Source organism: Podarcis filfolensis (assembly GCF_964270895.1).
Source record: "Podarcis filfolensis genome assembly, chromosome: 14".
Classification (NCBI taxonomy): Eukaryota; Metazoa; Chordata; class Lepidosauria; order Squamata; family Lacertidae; genus Podarcis; species Podarcis filfolensis.
Window position 1 is genome coordinate 25,732,839 of NC_139616.1, and position 17,544 is coordinate 25,750,382.

Sequence of the window (17,544 nt, forward strand, 5' to 3'; positions counted from 1 at the left end):
CCTTGCTTTGCACACACACCCTCCAAAGACCAGGGCAGAGAGCTTAAAAGCTCTTTTAGAGCTGGGTCTTATTGGGGTTCCTGGCATGAAAAAAGCTTATAAGCTCTCTGCTTTGTGGGGGGTGGGGGCAAGGTTCTTTCATGTGGTGGCTCCAGAAGGCATGGGATGGTCGCATAGGGGCAGTTCCAAGAGGGCAGTTTGAGTATGCACATCTTTGCATATACAGTGGTACCTCGGGTTAAGTACTTAATTCGTTCCGGAGGTCCGTTCTTAACCTGAAACTGTTCTTAACCTGAAGCACCACTTTAGCTAATGGGGTCTCCTGCTGCCGCCAGGCCGCCGGAGCACTATTTCTGTTCTCATCCTGAAGCAAAGTTCTTAACCCGAGGTACTATTTCTGGGTTAGTGGAGTCTGTAACCTGAAGTGTATGTAACCTGAAGCGTATGTAACCCAAGGTACCACTGTACAGTCGTTCCTTGGAAGTTGAACGGAATCCGTTCCGGAAGTCTGTTTGACTTCCGAAATGTTTGAAAACCAAAGCGCGGCTTCTGATTGGCTGCAGGAAGCTCCTGCAGCCAATCGGAAGCTGCAGAAGCCCCGACAGACATTTGGCTTACAGTCACTTCCAGGTTTGCAGTGTTCGGGAGTCAAAATGTTCGGGAACTAAACTGTTCAAAAACCAAGGTATGACTGTATGTGCACTCCCTGGAAAGTAACCCCCGTATAAGATGCAGTCATCCTGTATTATGTGGATTTTTTGATGATTAATATTTAGAATGCAAACAAGAGACTGATCTTAGCTTTTTAAGGCTACTGTTGTTTTCTTTTGGAAGTAGGTGAACCACTCATCTTCTCTCAGTTCCCATATGGTGTATGTCTATGCCTGTGCATGTGTTCATGCGAGTGAGACAAATTGCTCATATTCCAGCTTGGTCCCCTTTGATGCCATCTTTGAGTTTAAGTTGTCAAGATGAAAGGCCACACAGGAAGGATTTTTACTCATCTAGAGCATGTGATGATTAAATGCATTGTAGTAATTAGTGTTTACTACTAACAGAATTGGCATTCATATTCCAAGCATTAATTAACAGGGGAGGAAATAGAAATAGATCATATTTACACATCACAATTATTCCTCTAAAGTCTAAGTGGCTCCAAAGCAGAAGAATTTATTAAAAGCGAAAGCAGACTGAGGTATGTCCCCAAAGGCAACACCATCCACAGGGGATCGACTTTGAACAGAGAATGTGTGGATTACACAGTAATCCTGCACATGCCTACTTGAAAGTAAGTCCCACTTACCGTAATTCAATGGAGCAAGTGGGTATAGGATTGCAGCCATATTCTTAGATAAATGCACACTGGTCCTGATTGCTGTAATGAAACATGACTGCAAGGACATATAGTCTGAGTCCTGATTTCTGGTGAAAATGATGAACTAGATTTTTTAGTGGACTGTGGTACAGCATGGTATGAATTTCTTCAAATTGTAACTAAGGGGAGGTAAGTTTCTCAAGATACAAAAACTTAGATTTACTGTAGCTACGATGAGGTGCTTCAGTGTTATCCATGAGACAGATTCTTCCCCTTCATCTGAGGGCAACATGCTAACTCGGGAAGCACAGGTTAGGGCAAATGGCGCACATGCAGTTCTGTCCTTCAACCTGCAACCCAGCATCTATCACCTGAGGCAACTGCTTCACTGTGTCCAGTGGTAGGGATACCCTGACTAACACATCACATGGATTTTATTAGTCATAGGAACCAGGAGGGAATGACATATGTATGGGCTGTGTTGTTCAGAAGCCGCGCTTAAACAGTGCTCCTTATCCTTGGAATTAGAGCGGCCTGGTTGTGCCAGATTCCTCCTCCCACATGGGTGGTGAGAAACTTTTGCTAATCATATATATGGGATAAGTGTGTGCAATTACCATGGTTGAGTGCAGCATGGTGTACCCAAAATAGCTGACACCATACATCTAAATGATCAGGTTTGGCTAGGGAACTTTCACTTTAAAACACCTAGAACTCTTACAGCACATTTTTGCCAGTTTTATTCTTTTTCTCTTCTGTTCTTTTAGCTTCTCAGCTCTCAGTAATAAGAATTCACCTAGGAGCAAGTCATTTGCTTTTTTAAAAAAAATAAAAAGAAGAATCTACACAGTACAAGATACAAAAACCTACAAATTCCTTGTGAGTTGGCATGGTTGAAAGAGAAAACCTGTAGGGACGAAGTCATGTGACTTGCCAGGAGGGAATTTCAACTTTAGAGACACACTCCCCCCCCCCCCATTTCTTTTATCACTGAACATTCTGGTATTCTACCTATGGAGATTGCTTCATGTACATATTTTGAGATATAGCTCTTTAGTTTATTGACGTAATCTGAGCAAGGTCTGCAAGGGATTCCCACATGGCAGGGTTAATGTTGTCAGCCTTTGTGTCACATTTGCACACATCTTTTTAATGCAGAATTGGTCTGCCAACAGGCCTAGTGCCTGAAGTCAGCTGGATCCAGAAGCACCTTGTCCACATCAGCCGACTGCATAAAGCCAAAGGGGTCCCTTCCCCACAGTAACCTCTGGACCACCCAAAATAACCCTGTTGGCTGGCTACTAGAGGACACAATGCGAGCTGCAAAATGAGCATTCTTTGCAGCTTGCACTGCTACACAGTAGGCATGATTGTGTTTTCTTACTAGTGTTAGGTCAGCTTCAATGCAAAACATGAGCCATTTGTGCTATAGTCTTTGTCTGTTCTGTTTCACAGTCCAGAGCTCCTCAGAGTACCAAGGAGCTGCTCAGGCTCCAAAGCACCCAATAAGACACTCAGGAGCGTTTGTGTCAACCTTTCTGTTCCATAGAGAGACTTGGGCTTCAGGAGGATCACCATCTTTCACCACTGGAAACCTCCCACCCAAGCATTTAGGAGTACATTAGGTTCCATCTGTCTCCGAGGGTGGGCTATCAGAGCAGGCCCACCACCCTTACAGGGAGAATTGCCCTTGTCAGTTCAAAATTAACCAAATCATGATCTAAACATGACAAGGGAGTGCACTGCATCCCCCCGTCTTCTATAATTTGGGGCTAATATCACATCAAGGTTGTGCCCCTCCTGAATCGCTGGGCCAATGACAATCTGAGAGAGACTCACAGTTGTCATGAAGGCCATGAACAGCAGGATCCACGTGGATATTGATGCCACCCAGGATTATCGTTTTAGGGTCCTCCAACAATACCATTGGTTAGCCAAATCAGGGATACTGCTGGGCAACAGGGTGGTCAGTAAACCAGCAGCATCCCCAATCTGTTTCTTAGGAATAAACTACTATCTGACGTTTAGAAGACATCTGAAGGCAGCCCTGTTTAGGGAAGTTTTTTAATGACTGATATTTTATTGTATTTTTAATCTCCTGTTGGAAGCCGCCCAGATGGGCAGGGTATAAGTAATAAATCATCATCATCATCCCTGGCCCCAACATCAGGTACCGACCATGTAAGTCCATCCCAAGATTAAGCGTCAAGTAGATGGTGCTCTTATGGACAACACAACACCTCCACTGCAGCTCCCTAGTCTAGCCTGGTGCAGTACAGACAACAATGGATTTAGTGGCATCTGAATGACATGCGATCACGCATGCATGGCACTGAACTTGGAAGTAGCCCCAAAACGTTGTGAATTGCCCTGAGATTGATGGGTACTGTATAGGGCAATATACAAATTTAATAATAATAATAATAACAAATAAGTCACGAAAATGATGAGGAATGGTGATGGAATGGGGCAGAGCAGGCTTATGCATGCTCTGCCGACATGCACGGGGGTCTGAAGTGTAACCACCACCCCTGCAGAAAACGAGGATTGCCTTTACTGAAAACCCAGGTGAGCACAGCAGTGTAAAGTTCGGCCTATCCAGCTCGCTCACCCAAGTCTCAGTAATGTAAACCACATCTTCCAGCTCATGCACAATCAGATTGTGCACAAATATGTTTGTGTTATTTATTATTATTTTTATTTTTATTATGGACTGATTTAGCATTCAGAATCAGCACCACCAGACCAGAGGACTCAGCAGATATTCCGCCAGCAGATATTCTCATTGGTGGAGTGAGAGGACTGGAACAAGAAACAGAAACCAAACACTTAGGCCTCCAAGCACTAATAATAATAATAATAATAATAATAATAATAATAATAATATCCAAAAAAATAAGTAATGCTCAAAGTAGGGAGACTTGAAATGCCTCATGCCCTACTGATTTCAAAGGCTCCCCACACTCTACATCCCCACGCTAATAACGAGAAGTGACATTAATATGTCTGTTAATATCCGAGGGTGGCACGACGAGAGGCCCCCTCCCCTCTCTCGTCCCGCCCTGAGGAGGGACCAACAAAATGGCGGCGGCGGCGCGCCGTTGATTCAAACGCAGCGCGCGGGGCGGCGGTGGTGGGAGGCGGCCTCCCGGCGGGGTTCACTGCGCCTGCGCCCCGCGATTCAAGATGGCGGACAGTGCGGAACTAAAGGTAAAGGCGCAGTTTCAAGCCGCCCCCCCTCCCCTCTTCCTCCCCCCCCCGCCTCACCGCCGCGGCTCTTCTCTACTCCCGGGCCCCCCTCCTCCTCCCCGCAGCAGGCCTGGCCCGGCGGCCGGGCGACCCAGTGGAGGAGCTCAGGGAGGGAGGGAAGGCTGGCTGGCTGGCTGGCGGCGATCCGGGGGTGTGTAAGAGGAGAGGAAAGAGAGGCGCTGAGGGAGGGACGGAGGGAGAAGTGAGGTGGGGGGGGGAGCGCCTTTTGGCTCACCCATTGAACTGAGTTTGCCTCCCCGCGTATGGCCTCCCTTGCTTTTCTCATCAGCCCCCACCCTAGGAAGCGAGTCCGCTCGAGTCTACTTTCCCTCCGAGGTGCTTTTCTCTCAACCCCCTGCCCTGCGAGGTTGGCCAGGGCTGAGGAGGAAAGGAGACCTCGTTCTCCTGCCCAAGTTGTGGGCGACTCTCCCCACACCTGCATCAGATCAGCCTCTCTCTCTCTCTTTTTGCTCCTCCACCTTGAGCTGGCTCATTGGGTCCTCGCCCCCTTGAAGGCCACGAATTTGAGGAGTGCAGAGTAGGTTATGTGCGTCTCCTCCCTCCCCATCTCAAGAGAAAAATAATCTAAAAAGGGGGTCCCGCACAAAGCTGCCCCATCTTCTTTGACAAAGATGATCGTCTTATTCGCCTACGTGGAACGGAGTTTGTCCAGAATCTGGCTTCTTTCACCTACCCAGCTTTTGCCCCCCTCTTTTCTGCCCCTCTTCCATACGTTTCTTCAACTGTGCAAAGGGCAGGGAACAAGGAGGAAAATGTGTCTTTCCCTAATCGTCTTATCCCGAAGTTTTGACAGCTCTCCCTGACTTTTAAATGCTTAGTATTTGCCAGTGGCAGAGAGGGCTGTCTGAAAGGAGTGGAAACTGAGAGACCCCCCTCCCCAAACTTTCACTTTCAAAGGGTGGAAACTGGTTTTGTAGTAGATCCTTTTGATGTTGGTGTTCGTTCAAATTTTCTTTTTTTGTAATCCTTGACCTGGATTGCAAAGGTTTTATTACTCCATCCAAAGATGCTAGTGCAGTAGGCAGGGAACCCAAATTATGGGTGTGTGAGCAACAGCTGCCTTTCAGAGGAAGTAAATAAAACTATAAGCATGTGTGCATGCATTTTTTCTACTTCCCAAGAGGTTTGTTAAACCTACATTTTATTTGAAATTGTAGATGAAATGATCAAGGGCTTATTTTAATGGGAGTAAGAAACTGAATAAAAACTTTGGCTGTATTTAGATCCTTAAGCTCATGTGATGGAGAGGGCTTTTTAGCTCATTTCCTGAGAAGAAATTCTCTCATGTTGAAATCTAAAGCGCTCTGAACTCCCTAGAGGGATAGTAGATAGGAGGAAACTCCCACCACCTTGGTTTCCTGTTTTAAAGTGAGAGGAAACCAAAAGTGCTGAATCTCACTTGCTCTTCCCTCTTATACACTGCTATTTTCTTAGTATAGCCTCCATGCATGACAGCTAGAGAAAAAAGAGTGAGTTTAAAAATATCTGAGATGATTTTGCAGCCAATCCTTCAACTGAATAAAGTGTGTGTGTGTGTGGTAGTATATATATTAAAAGCCTTTTCTGAAAGTCTTGAAATGCCCTACTCGTTAGGTTTGATATGGCTGCTACAATTCTAGTTGCTTGCTGTGATTCCCCAGGGGGTATTATAGTAACAGATCATAATTTCCTTTTTTTAGTCCTCAACATACCCACCCTTGGTAAACACAAAGGATTGTTTTTTAAATAAAAAGTATTTAGTATATTTCTTAATCTGTTTTGAAGACTTGCCTGTTTACATGCTATAAAATTCAACAATGATTACAATAGTCACATGTTAAATATTGAATAACAAAATGTGTCTAGGTTGAGTGGGGGTGTTTATTTTCCCTACATACTGTAGACTTTTATAATCACGATGCTTTTGTAAGCAAAATAGAAACCACATGTTTAATACCTTTTTATAGATAATATATCAAAATGCATGCCAAATGCTTCCCAGTTAAAATTCATTTACCAAGGGATTATTTTGTTTACAGTGTCTCTCAATGTCTTAATGCTTTTGGAAATCACACATGTTGCTTTTATGGCTTTTTTATCCTGGCTTTTCAGAAAGGTTCTTTGCTCCTTTGGGACATGTGTACACAGGGATGGCAGCTCTCTTTGTGAGGTGAAGATGAATGGATCCTGTTTATAACCTCCATTGCCTTTTGTGTTTGGGGTGTGTGTGTGGAATCTTGCTGCAGTAGGAGACTTAAGGAAGCCTAGTGCCCATTTCTGCAGGCAGCTTGTTGTAAAGCATAAAAAGGTTTATCTGTTTTCCTTCACACTTGGGGTTGCTTCATTAATCTTAGTGCAGTAAATACAGCAAGGTATTGGTAACAGACTCTTATTGGCTAGGATGCTACATTTATTAGGTAGTTGTTTTAAGCTTGGTTGATCTGGGTGGCAAAAGATTTCCACCTCAATCTTTTACCTCTTCCTTCAATGCCTCTCTGGAGAGAGGGAATACATATATGTGTGTGCAATTCCTCCTCATGAGAGCTTGATAAAATTACTTGATGAATTACTAGATTGTGTTTTTTAAATAGATGCCATTGTCGGAGGCAGCATGCCTCTAAATATCATCTGCTGCTAATTGCTAACAGGGAGAGTCCTGATGCTCTCAGCTTCCCATAGTCATCTGGATGGCCACTGTGGGAACAAGCTGCTCTTCTAGATGGGCCTTTGGCCTGATACAGCAGGGCTCTTCCTATGTTTCTTTTTAAAAACTGGAATTTTATGTTGGTCTACTTTGGCTGCCCTCTATCTAACCTCCAGTTCCTATCTGAGTAGGCAAGTTTTTGTCCCCTCCCTCTAATATCTTTTCAATGCATATGCTAACTTTCCTTTCTCCCGATAATGCTTAACTTTACTGCTTATTACCCTTGCTTTCCCAAAAATCAGCATAAGGAAACTGAGATAGTTCTTCTCAATTTTCTGTCCTTACTGGTTTGTAGCCAGAAATGTGAAACTGACTTGTTTCATCAATCTTGTCCATTTGTTTCTTTTGGAGAGGTGGGCAGGGGTGACCCGCAGGCATGGCATGGTGAAGGTTGCAGGCTTAAAAAAAATGCCTTCTGTTTTGTTATACAGGACAATCCTTTGTTTAGATAAAGCAACTTTTATTTACTTAAGAGGTTCTTTGTAAGTTAGCAGTCAAATTGCTGGGCAAAATATTTTGCCTTTTGAAATTTATATTAAGTTTCCTGCTTACCTGTGTTTGACATATTCTCAACCAAAAATTGAAGTTCTGTGACACAGGAAATGTCCAGTCCTTCTGCTTCTTGAGTTATGGGAAGAGTAAAGGTTAGTTTGTAGATTTTGTGAAAAACCCTACTTCAAGTGTCAGATGGGGCAAAGGCTTTATTGAGGGATGGCAAGAAGGGGTTATGGCTCACTGTAAATTGTCATAGAACCGTGACCACAGTTTCAAGTAATTAATATTTTCAAGGATGCTCCCAAAGAAAGTAGGTGGGGGAGACTTTCCATCTTTTATGGCTTTCCAAGCCCTGTTGGATCGCTTTGATACCAAGCAAATATCCCCCACTGTAACTTGAATAATTATTTCTGCTAACATTTGTGTGCAGTCTAAACGGAAATATTTTGTCCGCCTCTTGTTAGTATTCTTAACAAGTAAGATAAATGCAGGCATTAAAATAAATAATCCTGACTTGGATTCAGAGTAAGTTGGTTGCACTTAGTACTCATTGAAAGCAGTGAGATTTAAATGGCGGCCTAACTAACTTGTCCCATTGATTTCAGTGGAATCTAAGTTCAGCTAACTTCAGTGTGGATCCAGCCCATTGTGTGTAAAACTGTCACTAAAAGCTGTTAAATTACAGGGAGGTGTGTTCTTCTGTTTTGCTTTGTATCTTCTTAGTAAACATCAGAGCTGCCTCTTTTTGAATGTTGTATTCAAACTAAAACATTCTGAGACATTAAATAGCTTGAGTGCCAGATAGTCAGAATTTTTCTTCTGTCATTGAAAATTTCCTGTGTCCTAATATATCATCTAGTTACTTTTTAAAATCAAACAGGTTCTGAAAACATTGGTTTCTTACCCAGCATTGTTCTTTTTTAGAGGGTTGTGAATCCCCCAGTTCCTTATTCTTATTCACCTATGAGATTTTGTGTGTGTGCTGATATAATAGCTCATATTAAGAACATAAAATGTGCCTGCTAGATCAGGCTGGTGGCCCATCTGTATCACAGTGGCCACAGGATGCCTGTGGGAATCTTCAAGCAGGACCCGAGCACAAGAGCAACCTGGTTTTCAGAAGCACACAATCTTGGCTATTAGCCATTGATAGTCTTCTCCTCCATGAATTTGTCCAATCCTTTTTTTAAAGCTTTACAGAGGAGTGGCCATCATTGCTTCCCAAGGGAGTGAGTCCCGCAGTTTATGCATTATGTCAGAGCATTCCAAATTTGGTTGGTTACACACTTTTTATTTTATTTTTTTATAAATTTTTTATTGGTTTTTCAACACATATTAAAAGACAATACCACACAATACAAAAACAAACAAACATACAAACACGTATAATTTCTTGACCTTTTTTTCCTTAAACCTTCTTTCAGCGACTTCCCCATACCTCCCCTTTCTGCATCCCTGTTTTAAATCTTTCCAGCAACCCCTAATTTCAGTTACTTGTAGCACTTTCTTTAAATCTTTTTTCTCATATCCAATTGTTTGTCACTGCAATTCTATTTTGCATTACCCAAGACATTTTAACACTCATTAATTTTACAACAGTTCTTAAGATAAACTTTAAATTTCTTCCAATCTTCTTCCACCGTCTCTTTCCCTTGGTCACGGATTCTGCCAGTCATCTCAGCCAGTCCCATGTAGTCTATCACCTTGGTCTGCCATTCTTCCAATGTGGGTAGCTCTTGTGTCTTCCAATACTTTGCTAAGAGTACTCTTGCTGCTGTTGTAGCATACATAAAAAACGTCCTATCTTTCCTTGACACCAATTGGCCCACCATGCCCAGGAGGAAGGCTTCTGGTTTCTTCACGAAAGTGCATTTAAGCACCTTTTTCATTTCATTATAAATCATTTCCCAGAAGACCTTGATCCTTGGGCACGTCCACCAAAGGTGGTAGAAAGTACCTTCAGTTTCCTTACATTTCCAACATTTATTATTGGGCGTATGATAAATTTTTGCAAGCTTGACTGGGGTCATGTACCACCTATAGATCATTTTCATAATGTTCTCTCTTAAGGCATTACATGCCGTAAACTTTATACCGGTAGTCCATAACTGTTCCCAGTCAGCAAACATAATGTCATGACCAATGTCTTGTGCCCATGGTTACACACTTTTTAGACATGCATCATTTTGCGACTCAGTAATTCAGTTTTACTAGCAAACCGGACGTTAAACTAACCCCTTTCCAGCCCCGGGAGGAGCACGGGGAGCTTTCGTGTGACACCTACACACTGCAGCCAACACAGTAACATGTCGTGACACACAGTTTGGAAAGCTCTGCACTAAGTGACGGGAAAGCATATAAATAAACAGCTAGTTCTGGAGTAGTATGTTGTGTGATCTTTGTGTGAATGTCTTCATTACACAGTTCTAGGTTTTCATAACATTTACATATAGATCAGAGTTTAATTATTTCTAAAATTGTCATTGTTGATGCTGTCTTCTGAACGGATGTCAAAAGTGCATATTGAGAGGCTTCCGTCTTTACACTCTCATTTTAAAGGAGTGCCTTTGGGAACTGGAAAGATCCTTGAAGTGTTTCTTGTTAGTTATGTTTCCTGATTTTAAGGAGTGATGGTGATGGAAGCTAAAGAAAGATTTTGAATTAAAATATCTAGTCATGTGTTCTTCTGTACAGGTGAATTTATGAATGTAAATCTCTCAGTTGAAATCAAATACTAGGCTTGTTGGATGTGAGGAAACTGCTAACAAGCAAGGTAGTTAGTATTTTTAGATGATAGTAATAATGAAGATTAGGCCTCCAAGGATGGAGAAACTTCATAATAGCACTAGCAAAATAGCCAAATAAGCAGAAGCCACCATTTTCAGCTTTTAGTTATAATTTTGCTCAAACCATTTCCACTGAAGATCTATCTAAATCTCAGTGTTGGATACAAGCAGAATAATTTCACAATTCAAATTGTTTTAATGAGCAGCCCTTACCATGCACCTTCCTATTTACAGTTTTTCTTCTTGTATAATCCACAGTGTTTCTTCAATGCGCTTTGAGAAGTCATCTATACATTTTTATTTCTTCATGCTGAAGCTGCAAAGATCAAATAAGCAGCTGTGCATCACTGTAAAAATAATAATCCAGCTCATGGTACTTAAGTATGTTTGCCAATAAAAATTAGATTGCAAATTTCATGCACACATAAATATGAATAGTGTATGCATACTTGTTTGTGAAGGGTTTTATACTTCATTAGGAGTTCTCATCAATTATATTTACTGGGATATGGGGTGGAATTTTTATTCATGGATACATTAGTAACTATTGTCTAATAAAGACTGGAAATTCTTCTTTAAAGTAACTTCATTGGCTTAAAGGTATTGCATATAGACAGAAAATTTCAGTGGTGGTTGCTGAAGGAGGCATGAGTCATTTGTAACCATTAGGTTGGTATTATTTTAACATTTATTTAAAGCAATTTTCAGATGTGGTGCAGAACAGAAATAAGCACTCTCAGTCCTAAATGCATTGCATGAAGTAAGCTGTATGGATGTCAATTGTGCCTGCTTCTGGGCAATGCCTTTAGGATTAGGGCATATTTTGGATAGATGGAAGGTGATGGGAGATGATGGGGTTTGATAAAAGCACAGAGTGAATAGTAGAAACTGCAGAACAGATGAAACTGGTAGTCTTGGAAAGACGAGGAAGTGATGCATTGGTTGAAAGTGATTGTGTTGGAAAAGGAAAATGGAGAGGCAGATTTCATGGAGAGGAGGCGCTGCAAAGGGGACGGACGAAGAATGAGAAGGTTTGGTTTAAGTACAGAGCATAGCAGTCTAAACAAGGATGATTGAGAGGTTGGAAGTCACACGGTAATCAACTGGGAGCCAGTGTAGATACTTTGGGTACGTGTGCGGTTGAGAGTGAGTCGGTCTTAATGAGTTTCCAAAAGTAATCTTAGGCATTATACTTTTTAAATGACAAACTTTATTGAAATTTTTAAAAACAATTACCAAGCATAAAGTCGAAACAAAATAAAAAAGTTCCTTCTAGTAGCACCTTAGAGACGATGCACACTTCTTCAGATACCTGAATGCATGCACACAAAAGCTCATACCAATAACAAACTTGGTTCGTCTCTAAGGTGCTACTGGAAGGAACCTTTTTATTTATTTTTACTATGGCAGACCAGCATGGCTACCTACCTGTAACTAAAGCATAAAGTGTTATCTTCCAGGACAAATGCATGTACAGGTGTTAAATCTTGTGTGCAGTCATCTGCATGGCATCAAAACACTTGGGAAATGTTTTACATTACAGATTAAGCTCACACCCACAGAGTATACTTCAATCTAGAGCATTAAAATAATTTCTCCATAGTGCCTACTATGACAAGAGATGGGAGATTATTGTACTATAGTTAATATAAATAGAGACCATATCGAGTTAAACCCATCTTTCTTTGTTATTCCTCTTATCACCCTCTGATGTTGAGTTAAGTGCTCCATTATACTTACGATCATGCTTAGATTCTCACAGAATCACAATTCCCAGAATTCCTTACAGATGTGTAAAACACAGGAAAGTAGGTAGACCTTCTTGGCTGTGAGTCCTGGAGGACCTGTTCCCTGCCTTGCATGCCTTTTCTACCTGGCCTGGGAGGGTGGGGCCCTGACTGACTCCAGTTACGAAAGCTGAAGGATGTCCAGAGCACTGTCTAGTCCTGTTGCGTTGGATGAGTTTCAGTTAATAAGGCTCAAGGGTGTGGACAATGTGCTTGGATCAGTCAGGGCAACCACTTGCATTCTGGATCCTTGTCCCTCTTGGCTGATAAAAACTTGCAGGGAGGGGACAGGTGACTGGGCCAGGGGAGGTGATTAATAACTCAAAACCTTGCTCGCCGTTTTGTGACATTTTGTAGTTGGTCCTAATAAAATTGGGTTTTTAATATTTGCATGCTACAAACATGCTGTGCCAGAGGAGTGACAGGAGAGGGTTCTAGAGGCATTTTGAATCAATTGAAGAGCACTGACCAAGTAGGAAGGCTTCCTGTACAACAAGAGATGTAAAATTTATGGAAATCTTGAAGCTATGGGAAAAATGGTAAATTTATGGAAAAAATAAAAAATGCAATACTTTTTTAAAGTACTCTTTACATATTGAAAATCACAAGTTTTCATTACAAATGAAGCTACAAACTGCTGAATCGTAGGGAACCTAGCATATCTTTGGTTTTGCCAGTTTATGAGGAGCAGGCAAAAACAGTAAAAACAGAAATCAACATTATAGTATAGTAAAACAAATGATAATTTATTCTGAAAATTATTTGTATTCTCTAGTCCTCTACAGTATCAAGCAGACATAATGCACTTATTTCCATAAAAAGATCTGAAAAAAGAGAGGAGGGGGAACAGAACTAAACACTACATGAAATTTAATCAGTCTCTTTCTTAGCTATCACTATCTGTTTCTGTTTCTCTGTATTTGTCACCATATTTATCATGGACCTCTAGAAACTGAAGATTTACACAGATTGAAGCAAGCTTATACCCTTTCACATGCCAATTTAGTTCTTGATTTCCTGTGAGTATTTCTGACCACAGACAAGTTATTGGAGGAATCTGAAGTAGGTAAGTATAGTGGCAAAGCCCTTGTCACCATATTGCAGAAACAATATGCTTGGTGGAATCTCAGATTGCAATCCTTGGCCAAATACCTGAACATGTTCTATACTCTGCAACTTTTGAAAGGAAGGACTAAAATATGCTACAGTGCCACTCTTCAAGTTAAGGGCCAAAAGCCTGGAGAAAAAGAAAAGCCCTTTTCTAGCAGTGGCACCAAAACATAAATAGTGTGTTCCTCCCTGGGGAAAGCAGTGCACAAATGGGGGGCCACAACTGAAAGGACCTGACCTCATGTTTCCAGCCTCCTGTTGGAAAGACTTTGGATAATAACCACAGGGTTCTGGTCCACAAAAAAGGCATTGTTTGACTGGATGTCAGTTCTTCCCCTTCCTTTGAGGGAAGTTCATTTATCTGTCTTGCTTGAGATTGTGAATGTTCAATCATACTGATTTATGATTAATTTTTGTTGTATTTGGATACTTACTTTATCTTTGCACAATTTTTGGTAGTAGGAATTAGTTTTTGCTGGCGGGGGAATGACAAAACACCTAAAGCTGAAATATTTACCTAATTGACTTGTCTTCTGAGAGAGCAGTCCAGTTCCTGTCCTGATAAGCATCTCTTTTAATCCCCATTGACTGAGCACCATCAGTGTCCTTTACTGTGTATTTTGCTCTCTTGCTAGGAAACAATACTTAGCATTTTTCTTTTTGGAAAAGAAAGAACAAGTGCAAGTTTCAAGAGCATCAGGCTCCCAGGCAAAGGCTTCTAGGTGGGAGAAGATTACGTTTGTCTCCTCTGCAATATTAGCCGCTAGGTTTATTTTCTTTGTCAGATTCTTTACTATTCACCTTTGAAGAAGTGCTGCATTGCTTTCTAGGCCTTTGGCTGCGCTGAGATTTGTTAGAAGGCTCCAGGGCATGTGGATGTATAGAACAGAATTCTTTCCAGATGACGAAGGCTTTAATGGGTTATAGGCGTCACATAGATAAGGGAGAACCTAAACGTATTTCAAGGGGCTCATGCAATGTCCATCCAGATGTTGAACAATGCATACTCCTTTTGTGAAGGGTAGTATTAAATCTTTGCAGAGCAATTGTTTCTGAAGAGAGGTAAAGGTATAGAAAAAAGCGAACCTCAAAATGAGGTTTCATAACAGTAGGGAGGGGAATAATCTTAATTGCCAACAAAACTTACAGCCTAGCATTGTCAGGCAGGTTCAGGTCACAGAATTTAAATTTTGTCATAACTGACAGTTTCCCTTTAAACAGTTACAATGCTTGTGAACATTCTGTGGCATTAAACCAGCCCATCCAGTTGAAAATGGGGTGAGAGATGGTTGGCAACCTATTAAGAGTGATTTTCCCTATACAGTCTAGAAAAACTGGGTCAAGAACTTGTCAGTATGCTTCTGGAAACTTAGCTGGGACTTTGTCAATCCTTGAGTGATGTTTTTCTAGCTGTCCACATCATCAGTCAGTTTAGAAAGTGACAAAATTCTCATCCACAAATGGAGGTAGGTTATGTAATAATGCAACATTTGTTATGTAGCAGACTAATCAATCTATTGACCAGTATAATAAGTTGCGGTGTGTGTTGTTAGGCTTCTGTTTCTCTGAAGAGACAAGCACCTTCACTGAGATAGATTTACTTGATAGTAAGTTCCACTCAAACAAAATGAAATTCCACAAAGTGTGTGTAGAACTGCAGTGATGATTGCAGTAGTAAGCTGGCCTTCCAATCTGCCTGATGGATGTAAACTCACTGTAGCTTGAATGTCCATATGCATTTGCACCAACAGAAGTTGATCCAAATGAAAACAGCATTTTAATTTGCAGTGGTTCTTGATCTGATGTTTTGAGGGACACCAAGGCAACAGCTGTTTGTTCATCTGTCACATACTATTTTCCTAAACATCAGGCGTATCCCTTACTTCTAAGTTGTATTTTTAAACTATGGATATGAGATTTAAATATTGTGAGGGGTACAGCATATTGATGACCACTACAAAGGACCCTCACTGCATGTTAGAAAGGGTGCATGCTGGATAATGAGGCGGGAAAGAAATATTGATGAGCTGTTTCACTGAAATACCTTTTATCAGTTATACTGAATGAGGTTGGAGTCTGGCAGGGGAGGCTAGGGAATGTATAATTCAGCCACCTGTAAGCAGTTTTTTTGAAGGTTGCTTGTGTGTTCTCCCTTTATTTCCTACTCCAGATGCATTGCTCAAAACCATACAAGGCTATTCATTTCCCCCCCTCAAGAAAACTGGACCAAATCTCTGTAGGGTAACATTTTAAAGTGTTTTGCACTCATTTCAGAAGCACTAATTAGCACTGCTATAGTTGCAGTAATGGTGATAACCTGTTGTGTGCTGCTTGTACTTAAAATCAAGACATTTTATGTTGCAACTGAAAAGGCCTTCTAGCCAAAGACCTAATGATGGTAGAAAGCCAGCAGATGCTTACTGGGGTGTGTGGGTGTGTGTACATTCACTGTCCAGTGTTTTTCCTGCTGAGCAGAGTCACAGGTATTTTTTATTTTATTTATTAAATTTGTATACCATCCTTCACCTGAAGATCTCAGGGCGGTTCTCAGTATGTGGTCAGTGCAAAGAGCTTCTGACTTTTCATGTTGAGACCAAGATGGCTAACTTGGATAATTTGAGAAGTAAAGAGAGATATAGATGAGACTTTCAGGGGTGTGGTGGTGTTCATTTGATGTCAATTTGATGTCACCTTGTGAGTTTTCTGGGATGTGGGGTCTTGGGACAGATGGGATCATAATGAGGAAAAGAGCACAGATGTCTAAAAAATGAGCATCCCTCTGGTGATGAACTGATACCCTCTCACAACAAGGATGTGCCTCTGAGGGTAATGCCATGGGGACTTCCCATAGGCATATGGTTAGCCACTGTGAAAATAAGATGCTGTACTGGGTGAGCCACTGGCCTGATGCATCAGGTTCTTCTTATGTTCTTAATTTTAGATTATTTACTTAGGGACCTAGATTTGTAATGGGCATACTAACTGCAAAGTTACTTGTCTGCCTGATGCAAAGGTCTCAGTTGTCAAAAGTATGGGGGGTGATTTGTACCTCTGCATGGATAGTGACTGCATTGTTGCAGTCCTGGAAGGGAAAAAACAAGTTGTTAGATAGGATGGTAAAATTCAGATGATCTAAAACAGCCAGTTTGGTGTAGTGGTTAAGAGCGGTAGACTCATAATCTGGTAAACCGGGTTCGCGTCTCCGCTCCTCCACATGCAGCTGCTGGGTGACCTTGGGCTAGTCACACTTCTCTGAAGTCTCTCAGCCCCACTCACCTCACAGAGTGTTTGTTGTGGGGGAGGAAGGGAAAGGAGAATGTTAGCCGCTTTGAGACTCCTTTGGGTAGTGATAAAGCGGGATATCAAATCCAAACTCTTCTGCTTCTTCTTTTGAATAAATGATATCTGTTCTGCATGCAAAGTTAGTTAGGCAGGCAAAGCTGGAGATTTAAGTGTGTGAATAAGGGAAGGACGTTGGGAAGAGGGGTTTAGGCTTGTAAGGCATGGGAACATTTTGAGACAGGTCTACCTTGTATAGAAAATGCTCTACTTGTGTGTCTAAACTGTTATTGTATGCCATCAAAAAAAGAAAAAGGCTTCCATCAGATCACTGATGGGATCTGCACTGATGTTGGCTCACCATGGAAGAAATCCTGAGATCATGCTCAATAGCTCAATGAACAATTTGAGGCAGAGTGTTGTGGCAGATAAAAATGCAATCTTCAATACTTATGCAACTTCCTGTTGCTGCTTTTGCATTCTAACTTGCTTCCCCAACACACCTCAAGGCCCAAATAATTTTTCTCCAGACAGAGGCATGCTTTTGCTATGGGATGAAATGATGCAAATAGCAGAGTGTTCTCAAGAAGTATTGAAAGTAGAGTTAAACTCTACTCCAGATTATTGTAGTCATGTTTTCCAGTTAAAGCCGAGGGTAGAATGTCTTCAGCATTGGGCTCTTATTTGTAAATGACAAAAAACTGTGAATGCTTTATGGGCATAAAAGGATCCTTGATTATGAAGAAGAGAGTTGTTTTCAGGGTCAGTTTAAAGGCGTTGTTAGCAGTTGTGAGATTAAGGTTTTTAAAAGTATTTTGT

At 41.4% G+C, this 17,544-nt stretch overlaps 2 protein-coding genes across 4 annotated transcripts in view; both read left to right on the top strand.

The window, feature by feature from the left end:
• Positions 1 to 17,544, top strand: part of MAP2K5 (mitogen-activated protein kinase kinase 5) — a 933,658-nt gene that overhangs the window by 197,502 nt on the left and 718,612 nt on the right. The window lies entirely within an intron of this gene.
• The window catches only part of PIAS1 (protein inhibitor of activated STAT 1), a 53,506-nt gene continuing 40,351 nt past the window's right edge, over positions 4,390 to 17,544 (top strand). Inside the window, exon 1 of one of the 3 annotated variants that reach the window (XM_083586566.1) lies at positions 4,390 to 4,525. In XM_083586566.1, the coding sequence (XP_083442692.1) occupies positions 4,502 to 4,525 (24 nt within the window). In that variant the 5' untranslated portion in view covers positions 4,390 to 4,501. Of the gene's footprint in view, positions 4,526 to 4,617; positions 4,716 to 14,706; positions 14,913 to 17,544 lie in introns of those variants that run through there. The other 2 variants (XM_083586568.1, XM_083586567.1) reach the window with 2 other exon arrangements.